The sequence below is a fragment of the Mauremys reevesii genome, linkage group 2, assembly GCF_016161935.1.
Source record: "Mauremys reevesii isolate NIE-2019 linkage group 2, ASM1616193v1, whole genome shotgun sequence".
Classification (NCBI taxonomy): domain Eukaryota; kingdom Metazoa; phylum Chordata; order Testudines; family Geoemydidae; genus Mauremys; species Mauremys reevesii.
This window is the reverse complement of record NC_052624.1, coordinates 89,352,617-89,365,916: the sequence shown is the minus strand read 5'-3', so window position 1 is coordinate 89,365,916 and position 13,300 is coordinate 89,352,617. Positions and strand designations below refer to the sequence as shown.

The 13,300-nt window shown below is 44.1% G+C and overlaps 1 protein-coding gene and 1 long non-coding RNA gene across 3 annotated transcripts in view; one reads left to right on the top strand and one right to left on the bottom strand.

The window, feature by feature from the left end:
- Positions 1-7,953: 7,953 nt before the first annotated feature.
- LOC120396387 lies at positions 7,954-9,268 on the bottom strand. The gene is made up of 3 exons (XR_005593092.1): positions 9,186-9,268; positions 8,959-9,033; positions 7,954-8,395 (listed from the first exon to the last, which is right to left on the bottom strand). It is a non-coding gene; the product is annotated as an uncharacterized LOC120396387 (long non-coding RNA).
- Positions 9,269-12,015: 2,747 nt separating this feature from the next.
- Positions 12,016-13,300, top strand: part of TBX20 (T-box transcription factor 20) — a 46,946-nt gene continuing 45,661 nt past the window's right edge. The window contains exons 1-2 of one of the 2 annotated variants that reach the window (XM_039527294.1): positions 12,016-12,209; positions 12,480-12,622. In XM_039527294.1, coding sequence (XP_039383228.1) covers positions 12,496-12,622 — 127 coding nt within the window. In that variant the 5' untranslated portion in view covers positions 12,016-12,209; positions 12,480-12,495. Of the gene's footprint in view, positions 12,276-12,479; positions 12,623-13,300 lie in introns of both variants that reach the window. The other variant, XM_039527293.1, reaches the window with a different exon arrangement.

Here is a 13,300-nt window from a genome sequence, read left to right as displayed (position 1 = left end):
GGGACGGACACCAGCCTGCCAGCATTATCCTATTTCTAATACCCTCATCAGTCCTCATGTATCTTTTTTGCAGGGTCAGCACAAACTTCTATTGGGTCTGCTCCAAGGCCGGGTAAAGTCAACAGAAAGACCTCTGACATAGATTTCAGTGGGCACAAGCTCAGACCCTACACGAGTGTGCTGGCTGAAACTTTAAGAACAACTTTTTTATCAAAAATACCACTTGATTTTTTTAAAAGGTTTTCTAAACATAACTTTGAAAAAATTCTCAATTTGTGGTTTATCACTTATTTTTATATAAAGAATTGCAAACATCATTTTTTAAATTTTGAAATACTTTTTAAAAATCCCACCACGTGACCAAACTAACAAAACTGTACTTTGAAAATGGAAAATGATGAAAAATAAATAATTGAATTTCAAGAAACCTTGAGGAGAAAATGCAACTAAAACAAATCCACACAAAAAAATCAAACATTTCTAATTAAAAAATATGAAAATCATTCCAAAATTGTTTACACATTTTCTAACCAGCACTACTGTGCAATCGCATGACCCAGTAGCAGATAGTCCACCCGATAGTCCCCGAGGCAGCTCATCTGGCAGCTGCTTAAACAAACTCCCAGAAATTCCCAGGCATCTAATCGGAGAAAGAAAAAACATAACCCTGCAAAAAAGGATCTGCTTTTCTGACTTATTGTGTTAAAACACAATTGGGAGTCCAATCCTGAAAAACATGGTGAGAAGAGGCACACACACATTCCTGCCCAGACATGACAGCCTGAGCCCTCCAAAACTCATAAATGAAATGAGATTTTTAAGTCTCATTGAAATACTCCAGCAAACAGCTTCTGCACCGGAGACAGGTACGTTAAAATTTATCCAAACATAAATATGTATCCTTTTCTCAAATGAATGAGATTTGGTAGAGCTGCAATCTAGACTGGAGGGGAAAAAAACAGGAAGAAAATATCTTAAGAAAGGGACAAAGCATTTACAATTAGGCCCGTTGGTTTTAATAATTCTGTCCATATTTTTATAAATCTAAAGATATAAAATAGATGTGACAATACTGAGGTCTGTTTCTAGCTGGGTACATACACATTTAAATTGAATTATTCTCTCACCTACACAGTAGTATATGATTGTATACCATTTTTCATCCAGGAGGATCCCAATGTGCCTTGTAAACTGCTATATAAAGATTACATAGGGATCACTTTACCCATCACTGAAATGTAACCACCTCTAGCTGTTCAACAGTATTCAAGAGTTTGGGACAGGGAGTGAAGAATACTGTATCCTGCTATTTTTGTAAGGAACTTGGAAAGGGAAATAACATCCAGACCTACCTATTCCACCCAAACGCTAGCCCCCTCCTGAACAGTCCTTTAAATGTTTTTGTTGTGCACCCCAGGAGGAAGGGCTCCAGGAACCATTTGTCTGCCAACCAGCCCTCTACCTGACTGAGGGTGTGCGTGGGTGTGGGGGTAAAATGTAAAACGTGGTTAGAACTGGTTCAGTTTTCCAAACTGGGATTACTTGACAAAATATTAGTGAAAAATACAGCTTTTATTTTTTTCTCCCCATTTTTCTCTGTTGCACAATTTTCAACCAATTCTAGTGGTTACCTAACTGGGAATTTGACCAGGCCCCTAACTAGCATGCCACCAATTACAAAAAATGCCAGGGGATTTTTAATAACTCCAAGGGGTCAGGCCCTTGATCCACAAGAGGCATCCCCTGGCCTAGGCCAGGGGGTTCGCAAACTTTTTTTTGCTGGGACCCCCTTTTAAAATATTTCTGGCTGCGACGACCCCTCATCCCCCCAAAAAGTGACAACCCCCCACACCGCGCCACTCTTATTTCTGTGATGCTGCTGGTAGCTGGGTGCCCAGCCAACAGCCACCGCTCTGGAGACCCCCCCTATAATAGTCCTGTGCCCCCCTTTTGGTTTGGGACTCCCACTTGGAGAAACAGTGTTAGGAACAGCCCGGTCTTGATCTCCAGCGCCCCCTGGATCCCTCGCTGGTGGGAGAGGCCCATGTCCCACAGCTCCCGGCGCCCTGTGCTCATTGCAGGGCACAGGACACCTCCGCGGCGCTCCCAACCTGCTCGGGCAGCAGGAGGCGAGCGGTGGCTCCGCGCTGCTTGGCGGCCTGCGGCTGGGTTCGTCCTCCGCCCGCGAGCTCGGCTACCGGGGCTGGGAGGGGAGCTGCCCGCTGCCGCTTCCCTGCTGCAAGGGCGGCGGGCGGCCGGGGCGGGGGGGACCCGCCGCGGGGCGGGGCTGGGAGCAGGAGCTGCGGCAGCGTCTTCCCCCGCGCAAGCCGGGTGGTCGCCGCAGCGGCTCGGCTGCAGAGCTGGAAGCCAAGGCCGGTCCATGGCACATCCCTGGGCCGAAGGCGAAGCGGGCGGCCGGGGAGGGGCCGGTGGGTCCTGGGCCGGGTTTGCCTGGGGCCGAGGCGGCGCTCCTCCCCCCGGCCGCACGCCAGGGACGCTGAGTTGTAACCAGGGGAATTGGGATCCTCCAACGGGGGCTCCCTCCTGGTGACATCCCAGCTGTGCTACAGCGCAGCAGGCCCGATCCGTCGGCCCTCAGCCGGGCAAAACTCCCCGGGAAGTCAATGGGAATGTTGCTGGGGTGAAAAACAAAAACAAAACCCCCCTGCGGTATGGGGCTTGTATTAGCATCCTCTGTCCTCCTGAAATCTTACCCAGCTCTGCTTACGTGCTCGTAGACCCTGGTTAATGAGTCCGGGGTTTCCTGGAGGTTGTGCATTACAAGGAGAGCAGGGAATTCAAACTACAGCCCATGTCAAACCAGTTTGGGTGGCTTTGTTTCTTCGCTTGTCGCTTTCTTTCTGCCGTATCCTCAATATATAAAGAGTTAGGCAGGGGAAAGTCACGTTAGACAATACAAATGGGCTTGGTAGTGCATTTTGGTAATGCGTTTTTCCTACGAGTCTAATGGACACCCCACAGACACACTTTCTTTCCCAACACTTTGTAGCACACATAAAAGCAACGGTTTTAGTGCTGTGACTTTTTGACCGAAAGATAAATTGCTGGTGGGGATCTTAAAACGTGGCACGTAACCTGCCTTTCATTATGAGCGAGTTGACTGATGGGTGATATCCTAAATTGGTAGATGAACAGACAGATTATTAAACACCTGTCAAACCTAGTCTTACCACAAAATGGACACAAAGATACACAAGTCTCACCGTTAACTAACTTAAAAACATGATTATCAATCATACAATATTACGAAGTCCAAAGTATCTAAAATGAAGAAAGATTTTGATTTAAATGTGTATTATAAAAAGTCTTAAAACTCTCTATACTTCAAACAGTTAATATTAATTCATGGTCATATTCCTTTGAAGCTCACACTATTTTTAGGCACCTTATCCTACAGTCCTCCTTCAGGGGAATCTCCCCTTGAAGTACTCTAGAGTAAAATGTACTCTATTCAAGGTCTCGCATTTGTTCCTGACAAATTCATTAATCTTAGGGAAAATGCTCTATGACTTAATTAAGAACATTCTGTAGTTAGTGGGACATTTCACGATGAATTTCAGATGCCATTTTTGAACATGCGGTTCCTACCATACCAAGTTAGCAAAACTCATATTTGAAGTTTAAATTATGTTAATGAATTTGTCTTATCAGTCAGCAATACCATCCTCTAGCTGAAATAAGTACTAACGGGGTGGATGTGACGACATTTTAACTAAGATGTAAAAAGGTATTTTGCTGTATGATCAGTTATTATTTGAATTGTTTTTTTTAACCAGCAAATCTCCAAAGATTTTAATTGTTAGTATCTGTGGTTAAATCTTGGATTTTTCTTTATTGCTAGTGCTGTCTAACACAGCCCTTTCAGACAGCAACATTGTAATCCTAATGCTATTTTGGTTGTATAGTGTGTATTCATTGATTGCATTATATAAAACACATATCACTGGCGATCGTACAGTTTACATTTTGCAGAACTGACACAATGCTTTCCAAAAACCATTTCAACTGATTAAAAATCTGTCTTCGTAGAAAGGGAAAACAACTTCCTCTAGGTAAAAAACTGTACCTATAGTCTGTACTTAGCAAGATCATGTTTTATAGGTCCCTCGCAGCCTTTCAAATAATTACTCTTAAACCAAAACAAGAATCCTAATATTTACATTAAACTTTCACTCCAAATCTTAGAACGTTTAATCATATAGTGAAACAGAGAAATCCAAGTACACGGCTTTGATATATATTGGATCATCTGCAGTGACTGTTTCAAAACAGAGCCGATTTTATAGTGGCAAAAGCTGGATTGTATTTAAATAGCTTTATAAAAATGTCATCACTTCAATGTTAGATGTAAACTTTATACAAAACGTACAAACAATGGAGCTACACAAGAAGGAGCATTAAACCGTACATCACCCATTCTATCTCCATGTTTGTACACACATACTGTATACGTGTTTGAGCACACATACGCATATACGTATTTATATATGTGTATGTGTATAGATACAAATAATTATCAGTACATGCACAGCGTATGTGTCTATATATAGACATGCATTCACCATATATACATTTGTTTTATTGCTTTTTGCATATATGTTTAATGAATTGTGTGTGTGTGTGAGAGAGAGAGAGAGAGAGAGAGAGAGAGAGAGACTCAGGGGATGGTTGACTGTCCACTGTCTCTATAGACAAAGACGTCTCCTATGTAGGAGTGCAGTAGCCTGCAAAGTGTGAATAATTTTCAGTAAGGAGTTACACTAAGTGGGAAAGCTTTTAGCACATTATCCACTGGCAATTGGACTATAATCTAATTGTCAACCCTCGGGTCTTAATAGAGCCTTTCTCTTTCCACCATTGGATTTGCATCTGGGAGATACCTAATGGGTTTAAAACGCCTCGCGTTTTGCTCCAATAAGCCACCTTCTCAGTGTAGGTGACATTGAGGTGTTTTTGTTGTGAAATTGGATATAGGTTAGCTGGGTTTTTGATGAGCTGGCATAGCACGATGTGTGATCGGTGGAATGGAAATGCTGTATCAATTTCAGAAATAGATTTCAGCCCGGTTTTGTTTCGAAACCAAACAATCTAGTGGGATAATAAATCCGGAAGACAGAGCTGTATATAGAATTATGTACATCGAGGGAAAAAAAGACGAGGCTTGAATCGAGCGCTAGCTGACGAGATTAGATTACTCCAGATACAGAAGAATAGAGTTGTAGCGATTTATGATGTTTTCTGGTGACATTTTTATTCTAAAGTGGCAATGCATGTAGAAGGCATGAACGTGCTCTATTGTGTCCGTGTCAGTACACATCAAAAGCAAGGTTTCGGTTATAACCCATTAAAGGATACATCATTTTGATTTTGACAAATACGCTTGTCTCCCCTCTCTGCATATAAACACCTCACAAAAAAGCAGCAGGCACTGGATACCTTGCAGCTGATAATATAGACTGGACCTGAAAACCGGAAAAGTGTAATTCCAGCTCATGGGAAGATTTTGGGACATGCGATTATGATCGGAAAGTTTAACAGACAAGACTTCACAAGTCAATGGCACCCGAATTCTGCAGCAGTAGTTTTGGCAGGCAGGCTATAGTGTATCACATTAATGGGTGATTATTCTGTCTAGCACATGCTAATCGCTTAAAGGAGACTAGAACACATAAGCAAAGCGGGGCGGGGGCCGGGGGATGGAATCAGACGCAAATCCCAAATTATCTCGGGGGTAGGTTGTGGGATAATATCTGTATGATTTCAAGGGAAATGATGGATGTTGCTTGTTTCGATATATGTAGTGCTGGAAACTCCTTCTGAAACTCATTGTCCGAGTAAGGACAGATTTGCCTCTGTGTAACTGACCGTGGCAGCATTACTTTTAAAAGTAAGAAGAAGAAAATATTTTGACTCTGTCTTATATTTTAAAATAATAAAACAGTTGCTTAAATGGCAAGTGTCCCTAGCGTGCAGCTGAGAAGTAATCAACTAAGGTCCCGATCCTACAAACCCAGACGACTACTCACATCAGCGTTTGTAGGATCGGGCCCTAAATCTAAGAAAAGCAAAACTAACCCTTTTAAGAAACATTCTTGTTGTATTGCAGAATTCCAATTTTCTTCCTAGATTTCATCGTACTGCAGAGCCCGTTTAAATGTTCTAACATTCGCAGGTTAGGAGATCATTAATATTTTCCCCACTGGGATTCTAACTAGTGTAGAAAAGTATTGCGATAAACTAAATAAAGTAAGAATATAAATTATTCAAAGTCAGAGGGTGGAATCCTGGCTTCATTGAAGTCAATGGGAGTTTTGCCACTAACAGAAATGAGACCACGGTTTCACACACACACCCGTTTTCCCTGATGAGAGAATTTACCATTGGGAGCAAAGGCTTCTGATTTTAAATCGCACAGGGAAAACTGGTCCCTGAATTAATGCAGGCTAAGCGAACAGGTACGTGGAGTATGCACCATATTGCCACTTCGCTTTTGCAATCGCAAAAGACACCTTGGGCTTGTAACTGCAGAGGAGAAAATGAAGTTGTATTGTAGTCAGAGAACGCGCCGGGACAGCGGCATTGGGCACCGATCTGACTAAAATGTCAGTCCTAAAACTCGTTGGTAACAAACGCCTGCATGTGCTTGGATAGCCAGGAAAGCTTCGAGGGGCAAATTGAGATCGGGGCTGGGGGAACTTTCCACTCCCAACTTCTCAATCCCTCCCCGTCACCCCTCCGCAGATTGCTGGGAAATGCACCTTCTGTGTGCAGGGCGCAGGGCAGCGGATGAAGGATTTGATTAAGCGGGGTAATAAAAAGGACACGCTCCTGCGCTCGGCCAGCACGGTTCTAACGTGTCAATTGGAGAGAGGGACGTTGGGTTTTCATTCTGCCCTAGTCCCAGATTGGCGGCGGGTAGGGTGTGTGTGTGTGTGTGTGTGGGGGGGGTATTTTATATTAGAAATAGCAGAGAAAGCACGAAGGAGCAGTGCAGTGCCTAGGGTTTCCAACGAGGTGTCTGTCTGCAAAGTGACCAGCTCTGTAGTGATGGCTTGGGGGGGGGGGGGAGGTGGATTCTTTCTTCTCATGATCCACCCTGGAAGAAGCTTCCACCAAAGCGGCGGCTGATCCTCTCTGGTTCACACTAGCAATTCAATGAAGTGCTCGCGCTTAGGTCACGGATAAACTTCCTTGCAAATTCCACTCCGGGGGTGCAAACCCGTAATGTATGAATACCACGGGTCAAGTCCTGGAGTCCTTACTCGGGCGAAAGCCCGGCACTGGCTTCAGTGGGCCTCGTGCCTGAGTGAGGACTGCAGCAGGAATTGGCCTGACGGTAGTTTCCTGGCTCTGGCTCTTCCTTTCGGGGGAGACCGATGTTCCAGGAAATCGGGGTTGGCTTTGAGAGATGAATTCCCCCAAGGGATAGGAGATAAACGATCGGATCGAGACAAGGATAAGGCAACAGTTTAAACGCTTTTCAGAGCACACGGTGGCGTTTACCCCGCCAGTTCAGACGGACAGCGGGCCCACCCCGTGTGTTCTGCTGGGGGCTCGGCTGAGAAGGGACCGAAGCCTGATCAAATTCAGCTCCGCTCTCTTCCTTTGCTGCCCCCCTTGGCAGTCGGGTTCCCCGAATCGTGTGTCTCCTGGACCCTGCCTTTGTCTGGGAGCTCGCCGAAGGAAGTCAAAGTGAGAAATTGGCCGCTCGAGCCGAAACTCATTAATTACACAAGGCACAAGACTGGGGGCGGGGAGGGGGGTGCTCGAGGTGTCTAGACAAGACTCATTTCCTTATCGGAGGCGAAGCGAGCTGAAAAACTAAGAAAAATAAAGATTCTGGTGGGATATAACGAAAGCGCAGCTGATTTAATAGAGCAAACAAGCGTCGGTTTATCTCGCATATGTGCAGCTCTTTCTTTAATTGGGCCCTTGACTTCCCCCTGCTTCATTTCCAGCCTGATTTAGATGTTGGGTCCCATTTTTATGCCCAGCTCTTTACAAGGCTGGTTGGTAGCTTGGCCATAGTTTCAATAGCCTCCAAAGTAGCTGTACAACGATTTATGGTGTGAGGGGGCCACTCTGGTCTGCTTTGAAACACAGTCACTACTAGGCACACGAGCTACGTGCCCGGTGGAAAAAGGTCACTTTTCTTTTTAAAGCGTAGAAGCTAACACCTAGCACTGTTGAAGAAGCGAAATGCAATTAACAGCTCTTCGTCACCTCCGAAAATGTGCTTGGTTGTATCCCCCGGTAATCCGAATTCTCTTTCTCCATTCAAATCAGAAGGCGCATACAGAACAGCCCCGCCAGCCTCCCCTAGTCTAGAGAGAGCTCACAACATTCCCAGCAATTCCTGATTGGGTTTTTTCCCCTGTAAGGAAGAAGACTGAAGTAAACATTCCCACCTCTATAGAGTTTGATTTTGGGAACCCCTGTTTTACCGGAGTAGCACTAAATCGAAGCAAAACTTTAGCAATTGACAGTTAAAGTAGAAAGCGAGGAAAGGTTTGAGAGATGCAGCAGCGTGCGTTGAAATCAGCTGTTTAAGTGGACTGAGGGAAAGCCGCCGCACGATCCGTATTCTTCGAAAAGACACATTGACCAAAATAATACCCGCTGTCAGTCGTCCCCGTCCACCCAGCCGAGCCGCCTGCAATGAACGTCCCCCAGATCTAGTGCAAGAGTGTTACTCAGATTACAGGTCCTGGACTGGGTACCCCGAACGAACACCACTTACAGACTGTGATAGCCACCAAGTCCTGTCCAAAGCAGGGAGTATCTGACCCCACCCCAAAGTCCGACCACTTCCTTCCAGTTCCCGAGACTGGCTGGACTCAGAGCGAATCCAGCCACACCACTGCTGAGCGAGGCTGGCCTGTCACCCCACCACAGCCTGAGTGAATTTCAGGCTACCAGGGCAGGTATGTTACCGACCTGCTGGCTGCATGCTAGTCGATGGAAACATGTTGATTTTTAAAAGCGCTTCGACGTTACTTCCACCAGTGGTTTCTGTTCAGAAATAAAAAAATAAATAAAGAGAAAGACATTTAGGGTGTGAGGCTAATCATTGTTCAGGTTGTTTTTATCCGCCGGTGTCTTTTAAATAGGCCAGATTTTAAATGTCAGAATATATATGTGTAAATGCAAAATTTTACAAGTACTGCAACTCATGTAGTGGTCCACCCTGAAAATGTCTTCGCTGCTCAACAAAGGCCTGGTTCTGTTTCCACTGAAGTCAGGGTGAGTTCAGGCGCTGGTTTCAGTGGGAAAAGGCTCGTCCCCCTTTAATACTTTAGTTACAGAGTGGTCTAATAAAGGTAAGAGGCATTTAAGCACAATTTATTGCTTTCCTTCTGTCACCGAAGGAAGACGTAAAGCCAAAATGTAGCAACGAGAGATATGCCAAAGGAAAACCAAAGAGTTGCAAAGCAGGGAGCTCGGACAGGAATTTTATACAATTTATGCTGTAAAATTTGCTTAGCTCATTTTGTACGTAGTGAAAGAAAAATACTAATTAATGGACCGATCTTGCACGCCTGGCTCAGGCTAAACTCCTATTGGACAAGACTGGGTCCCAAATTGTTGATTAACCACACTAAAATCCATAGTAAAGATTACTAACCTTTAGGAGCGGCCTATTCTAATTAATTAATTAAAAGGGCATTTAATCTTAGACGACTGTTTTAGGTGAATGTAACTGAAATGATGACAGGAAGAAATAAATGATGGCACGAATAACTCTCGCTCATTGCAAAGCAACAAGGCACTAGTTTTTGATAGTTTTATCGCATTATAAATGATACTACGATTGTTTCAACAGTGACGAGATGGTGCATAATTGTGGTGGGACCCAAGAAATATTAATGGATAATCCCACCAGCATCATCTCTCTAATTACACTATTGCATAGCCCCTGTGATTCTGTTCACTTTTTAGGTAGAAATTAGGCACATTTACCCATTTAGCTATAACTCTCTGTGTTTCTTAGTGTACAGATACGTATGGGGATAGATCATAGTTAAAAGACTAATATTTAACAGCTTTAGTTACCTATATTTAAACAATGTCTCTTACAAAAGTCTGTGATTAGGTCATCAAGACGATAATAAAACCCAGCAGATGGTCTCTGCTTGATTCACCTGATGAACATCAACTTGTTTTAGTGGAGTTAATTAATCCAGGTTAGTTGAAATGAATGTAGGCATGATTCTGTCATTCTTATTGGGGCGAGGACTTCAATCGGAGTTTGTCTGAGTCAGAAATACAGCAGGATGGGACTATGGTCCCTGCTCTCTGAGGCTCATGGAAGTGAGTACACCTGATTCTGATATCCTCCAATCAAATAATATTGTGGGACTAGTGTAGAAAGACCGGGACCAATAGCACGTCTAAACTGAACTAACCAATCCCATCCATACATATAAACAATCAACAAAGAGGACAAAATGACAAAGCAGCTGCTCCATGCAGTTAAAATGAGAATGGACCAAAATCCTGCTCGCTTTACTCCCACAAATATTCTGTTCACGGGGGTTTATTGGGGCGTGGGTAATAAAAAGAATACAGAAATAAGAAAATATTCTATATAATGCAACGTACTCGAGGGTTTATGTGTGATAACTCGCAGCTGCACCACTCATGAAATGCATATCTAAATGGCATATCAAACTCAAGCCATGTGTGTTTTCATATAGCTATAGATATAAAATCAAAGAGCTGAAGGGTGGTGTCAGTTCAGGAAATCCATTGTAAAGATTGTCACTCATTCCGTCCCTAGCTGAAGAAAAGACACCACAGAGCTCAGGATGGATGTCAGGCGTAACACTGATTTTCTCTGCTTTTGTAAACGTAGGTCATAAATGTAACATTATCTGAGCAATTCTTAGAGTATTTAATTTCTTACAAGGACTTCCAGTTGTTAGGGGAAAATAAAGCAAAAGAATGCACTAATTTGTGAAACCTGTAGTATTTATGGAAACCACTATTTCAGTCTTTAAATACCCATTTAAAACGCATTACAAACCAGGACATCTAGGGAACCATTTTTCATGGTATTTAGGAAATGTTTAAAATATTGTACATGCGCACTAAATCAAAAAGGCTCTTTTGAAACTTTTCAATAGGGTAAATATGTGCACACACACTACAGTGCATTTACAGAAGCCTGGCACTCATTTTTGTTCTCTTATGATCTGCCATGTAAAACATATATTAAATCTCTGTATCACAACACTCTATGGAAAATAACTTATAAATAAGAATCTAATGAAAAGCAAATGTTGAGTTAGAAGAGCAACCTTTATTTTTGCCACCTTTATTTCCAAAATGAAAAAAATGGTATGGATTAGGTCCGCTCCAAATTAATGAATTAATTTTCAGGTAGGTGGATTTGCCAGCTGTTGGAGATGGTTGTGTATTGTATCTATCATTTTGCAACAGCCAAGCTCCTTGTCTTTCTGTATCTGGTACAGAAAAGTGTGTATTGCATTGAAATTGGGCGTGACAAGTTTCAGGTTGGAATCTGATTCCCCAGTAATTAATAAATCCCATCCGGGTATAAGAACGCCTTCCTTACGTTTTCGGCTGGAGAGTGCAATGTAGCGAAAGTAAAACCGGGCCAGAAGGCCACTACAACATATGCAGGGGCAGATTCGTGCTTCTGTAACATACAGTCTTCCACACACTAGTGAGCGACCATCCCAGCTGTGGAAAATGCATCTCTGCCCATGAGCAAAGCCTGGGTTGGACCGGTCAGCGGTCCCCTAAAATCCAGCCTCCCTGGTAGTCCTTCCAAGCAGCGATTGCTCTGAATAGCTGGTGTGTGACCCGCTGCAGTCTGTCGGCTCTCCCTGCTCCGCTCCTTCCTTCCCTCTTGGCTAGAGACATAGGAAGGCAGGGAGGGGAGTTTAAAGAGCTCAGGGCTCCCTCCTCCCACGTCCTATCAAGAGGATCAGAAAGCCCTTGACGTGGCCCGGAGCCGATTGGCCAGCAGCCGATAGGATCTCTGCGGCCAGCAAATTAAGGCGGAGGAAAGTGTGCGACTGATCGCAGTGTCCACCCGTCTGCCCTCTGAGCCACTCCGGGCTCCGGCTCCCACCCGCAGAGAGCAGCCGTCGCCGCAGCCTGAGCCAACTCGCTCCTCTCGCACGCAGCGAGCCATCTAATGCAGCGCCCGGGAGATGATGGTGACAGTTTAACCTAATCCTGGCCGGGGCCTTAGATCCGACCCCGCGGGCATTGTGAAACCCTAGGTATTCTCCATACACACAAAGTGTTGGCCCCCCGCAGTGTCTCCTTGCCTCTCCCGGTCCCCCAAGATCTCCAAAGTTTGGTTCCCGGGCCGAGTAGCTGGCCCCGTGTTCTCTTGCTTGGCTCCGCTGCTTAGTTTTGTAGGATTTTTTTTTTTGGCTGGAAGCTGGGGATCAATTTAGGACCTTCTTGCTTGGTTTGTGTAGGATTTAGTCTGTGATCATGGAGTACACAGCATCCCCCAAACCTCAGCTCTCCTCCAGAGCAAACGCGTTCTCCATTGCTGCTCTCATGTCAAGTGGAAGCTCGAAAGAAAAGGAAAGTGCAGAGAGCACCATCAAACCTCTGGGTAAGTTGTAATCTTGGGCTGTTCCTTTCTCAGCCGCAGGACTGGATCCTGTGTCGTTCCTGCCCAAATGGATCTCCGATCCACTACAGGAAGCAGGTAGCTAGAGAGGAACGAAGTCAAATATCTATTGGGAGGGAGGGGCGTTGCGTGTCCCTTAATTCTTTGAAAGTCAGAATACAGTGTCGCGAAGCAAACAGATACGGAGCAAAGAAAGTAAAGGAAATTGTTTAAATTGTTCGCTGCAGATGTGTGAAGAATCCAGGCTGAGCTTGGTCCATGTTCTGGTTTTCCTTTTGTGTGCTTTTTAGTCTGGTCAAAGAAATACCAACGCATTTCAGTATTGTCTGTCCATTTTCCTATATTTTAAATTGGTTCCTTGTGGCATTGATTACTTTTTTAAGGTGAGGCTTTCCCTCAGAATAACACCAAAACCCAGTGCAACCAGTAGGATATCGCTGAAAACTGAGCTTTGGAGGGAGTAATAGTTGCAAAGCTTATACATAAAAGGGCAAGTTAACCAATCTGGGATTCAATTTTAGCAAATTATAAAGCTAGATTGCATGATATACACATTCATATTTTCATTTGCATACTTGCATTTAATGGGAGAACATGAGTAATTTTAATAAATAACTAGTAAGAGGAATTTATATTGCTGTTTAACTGCGAAATTCTTTA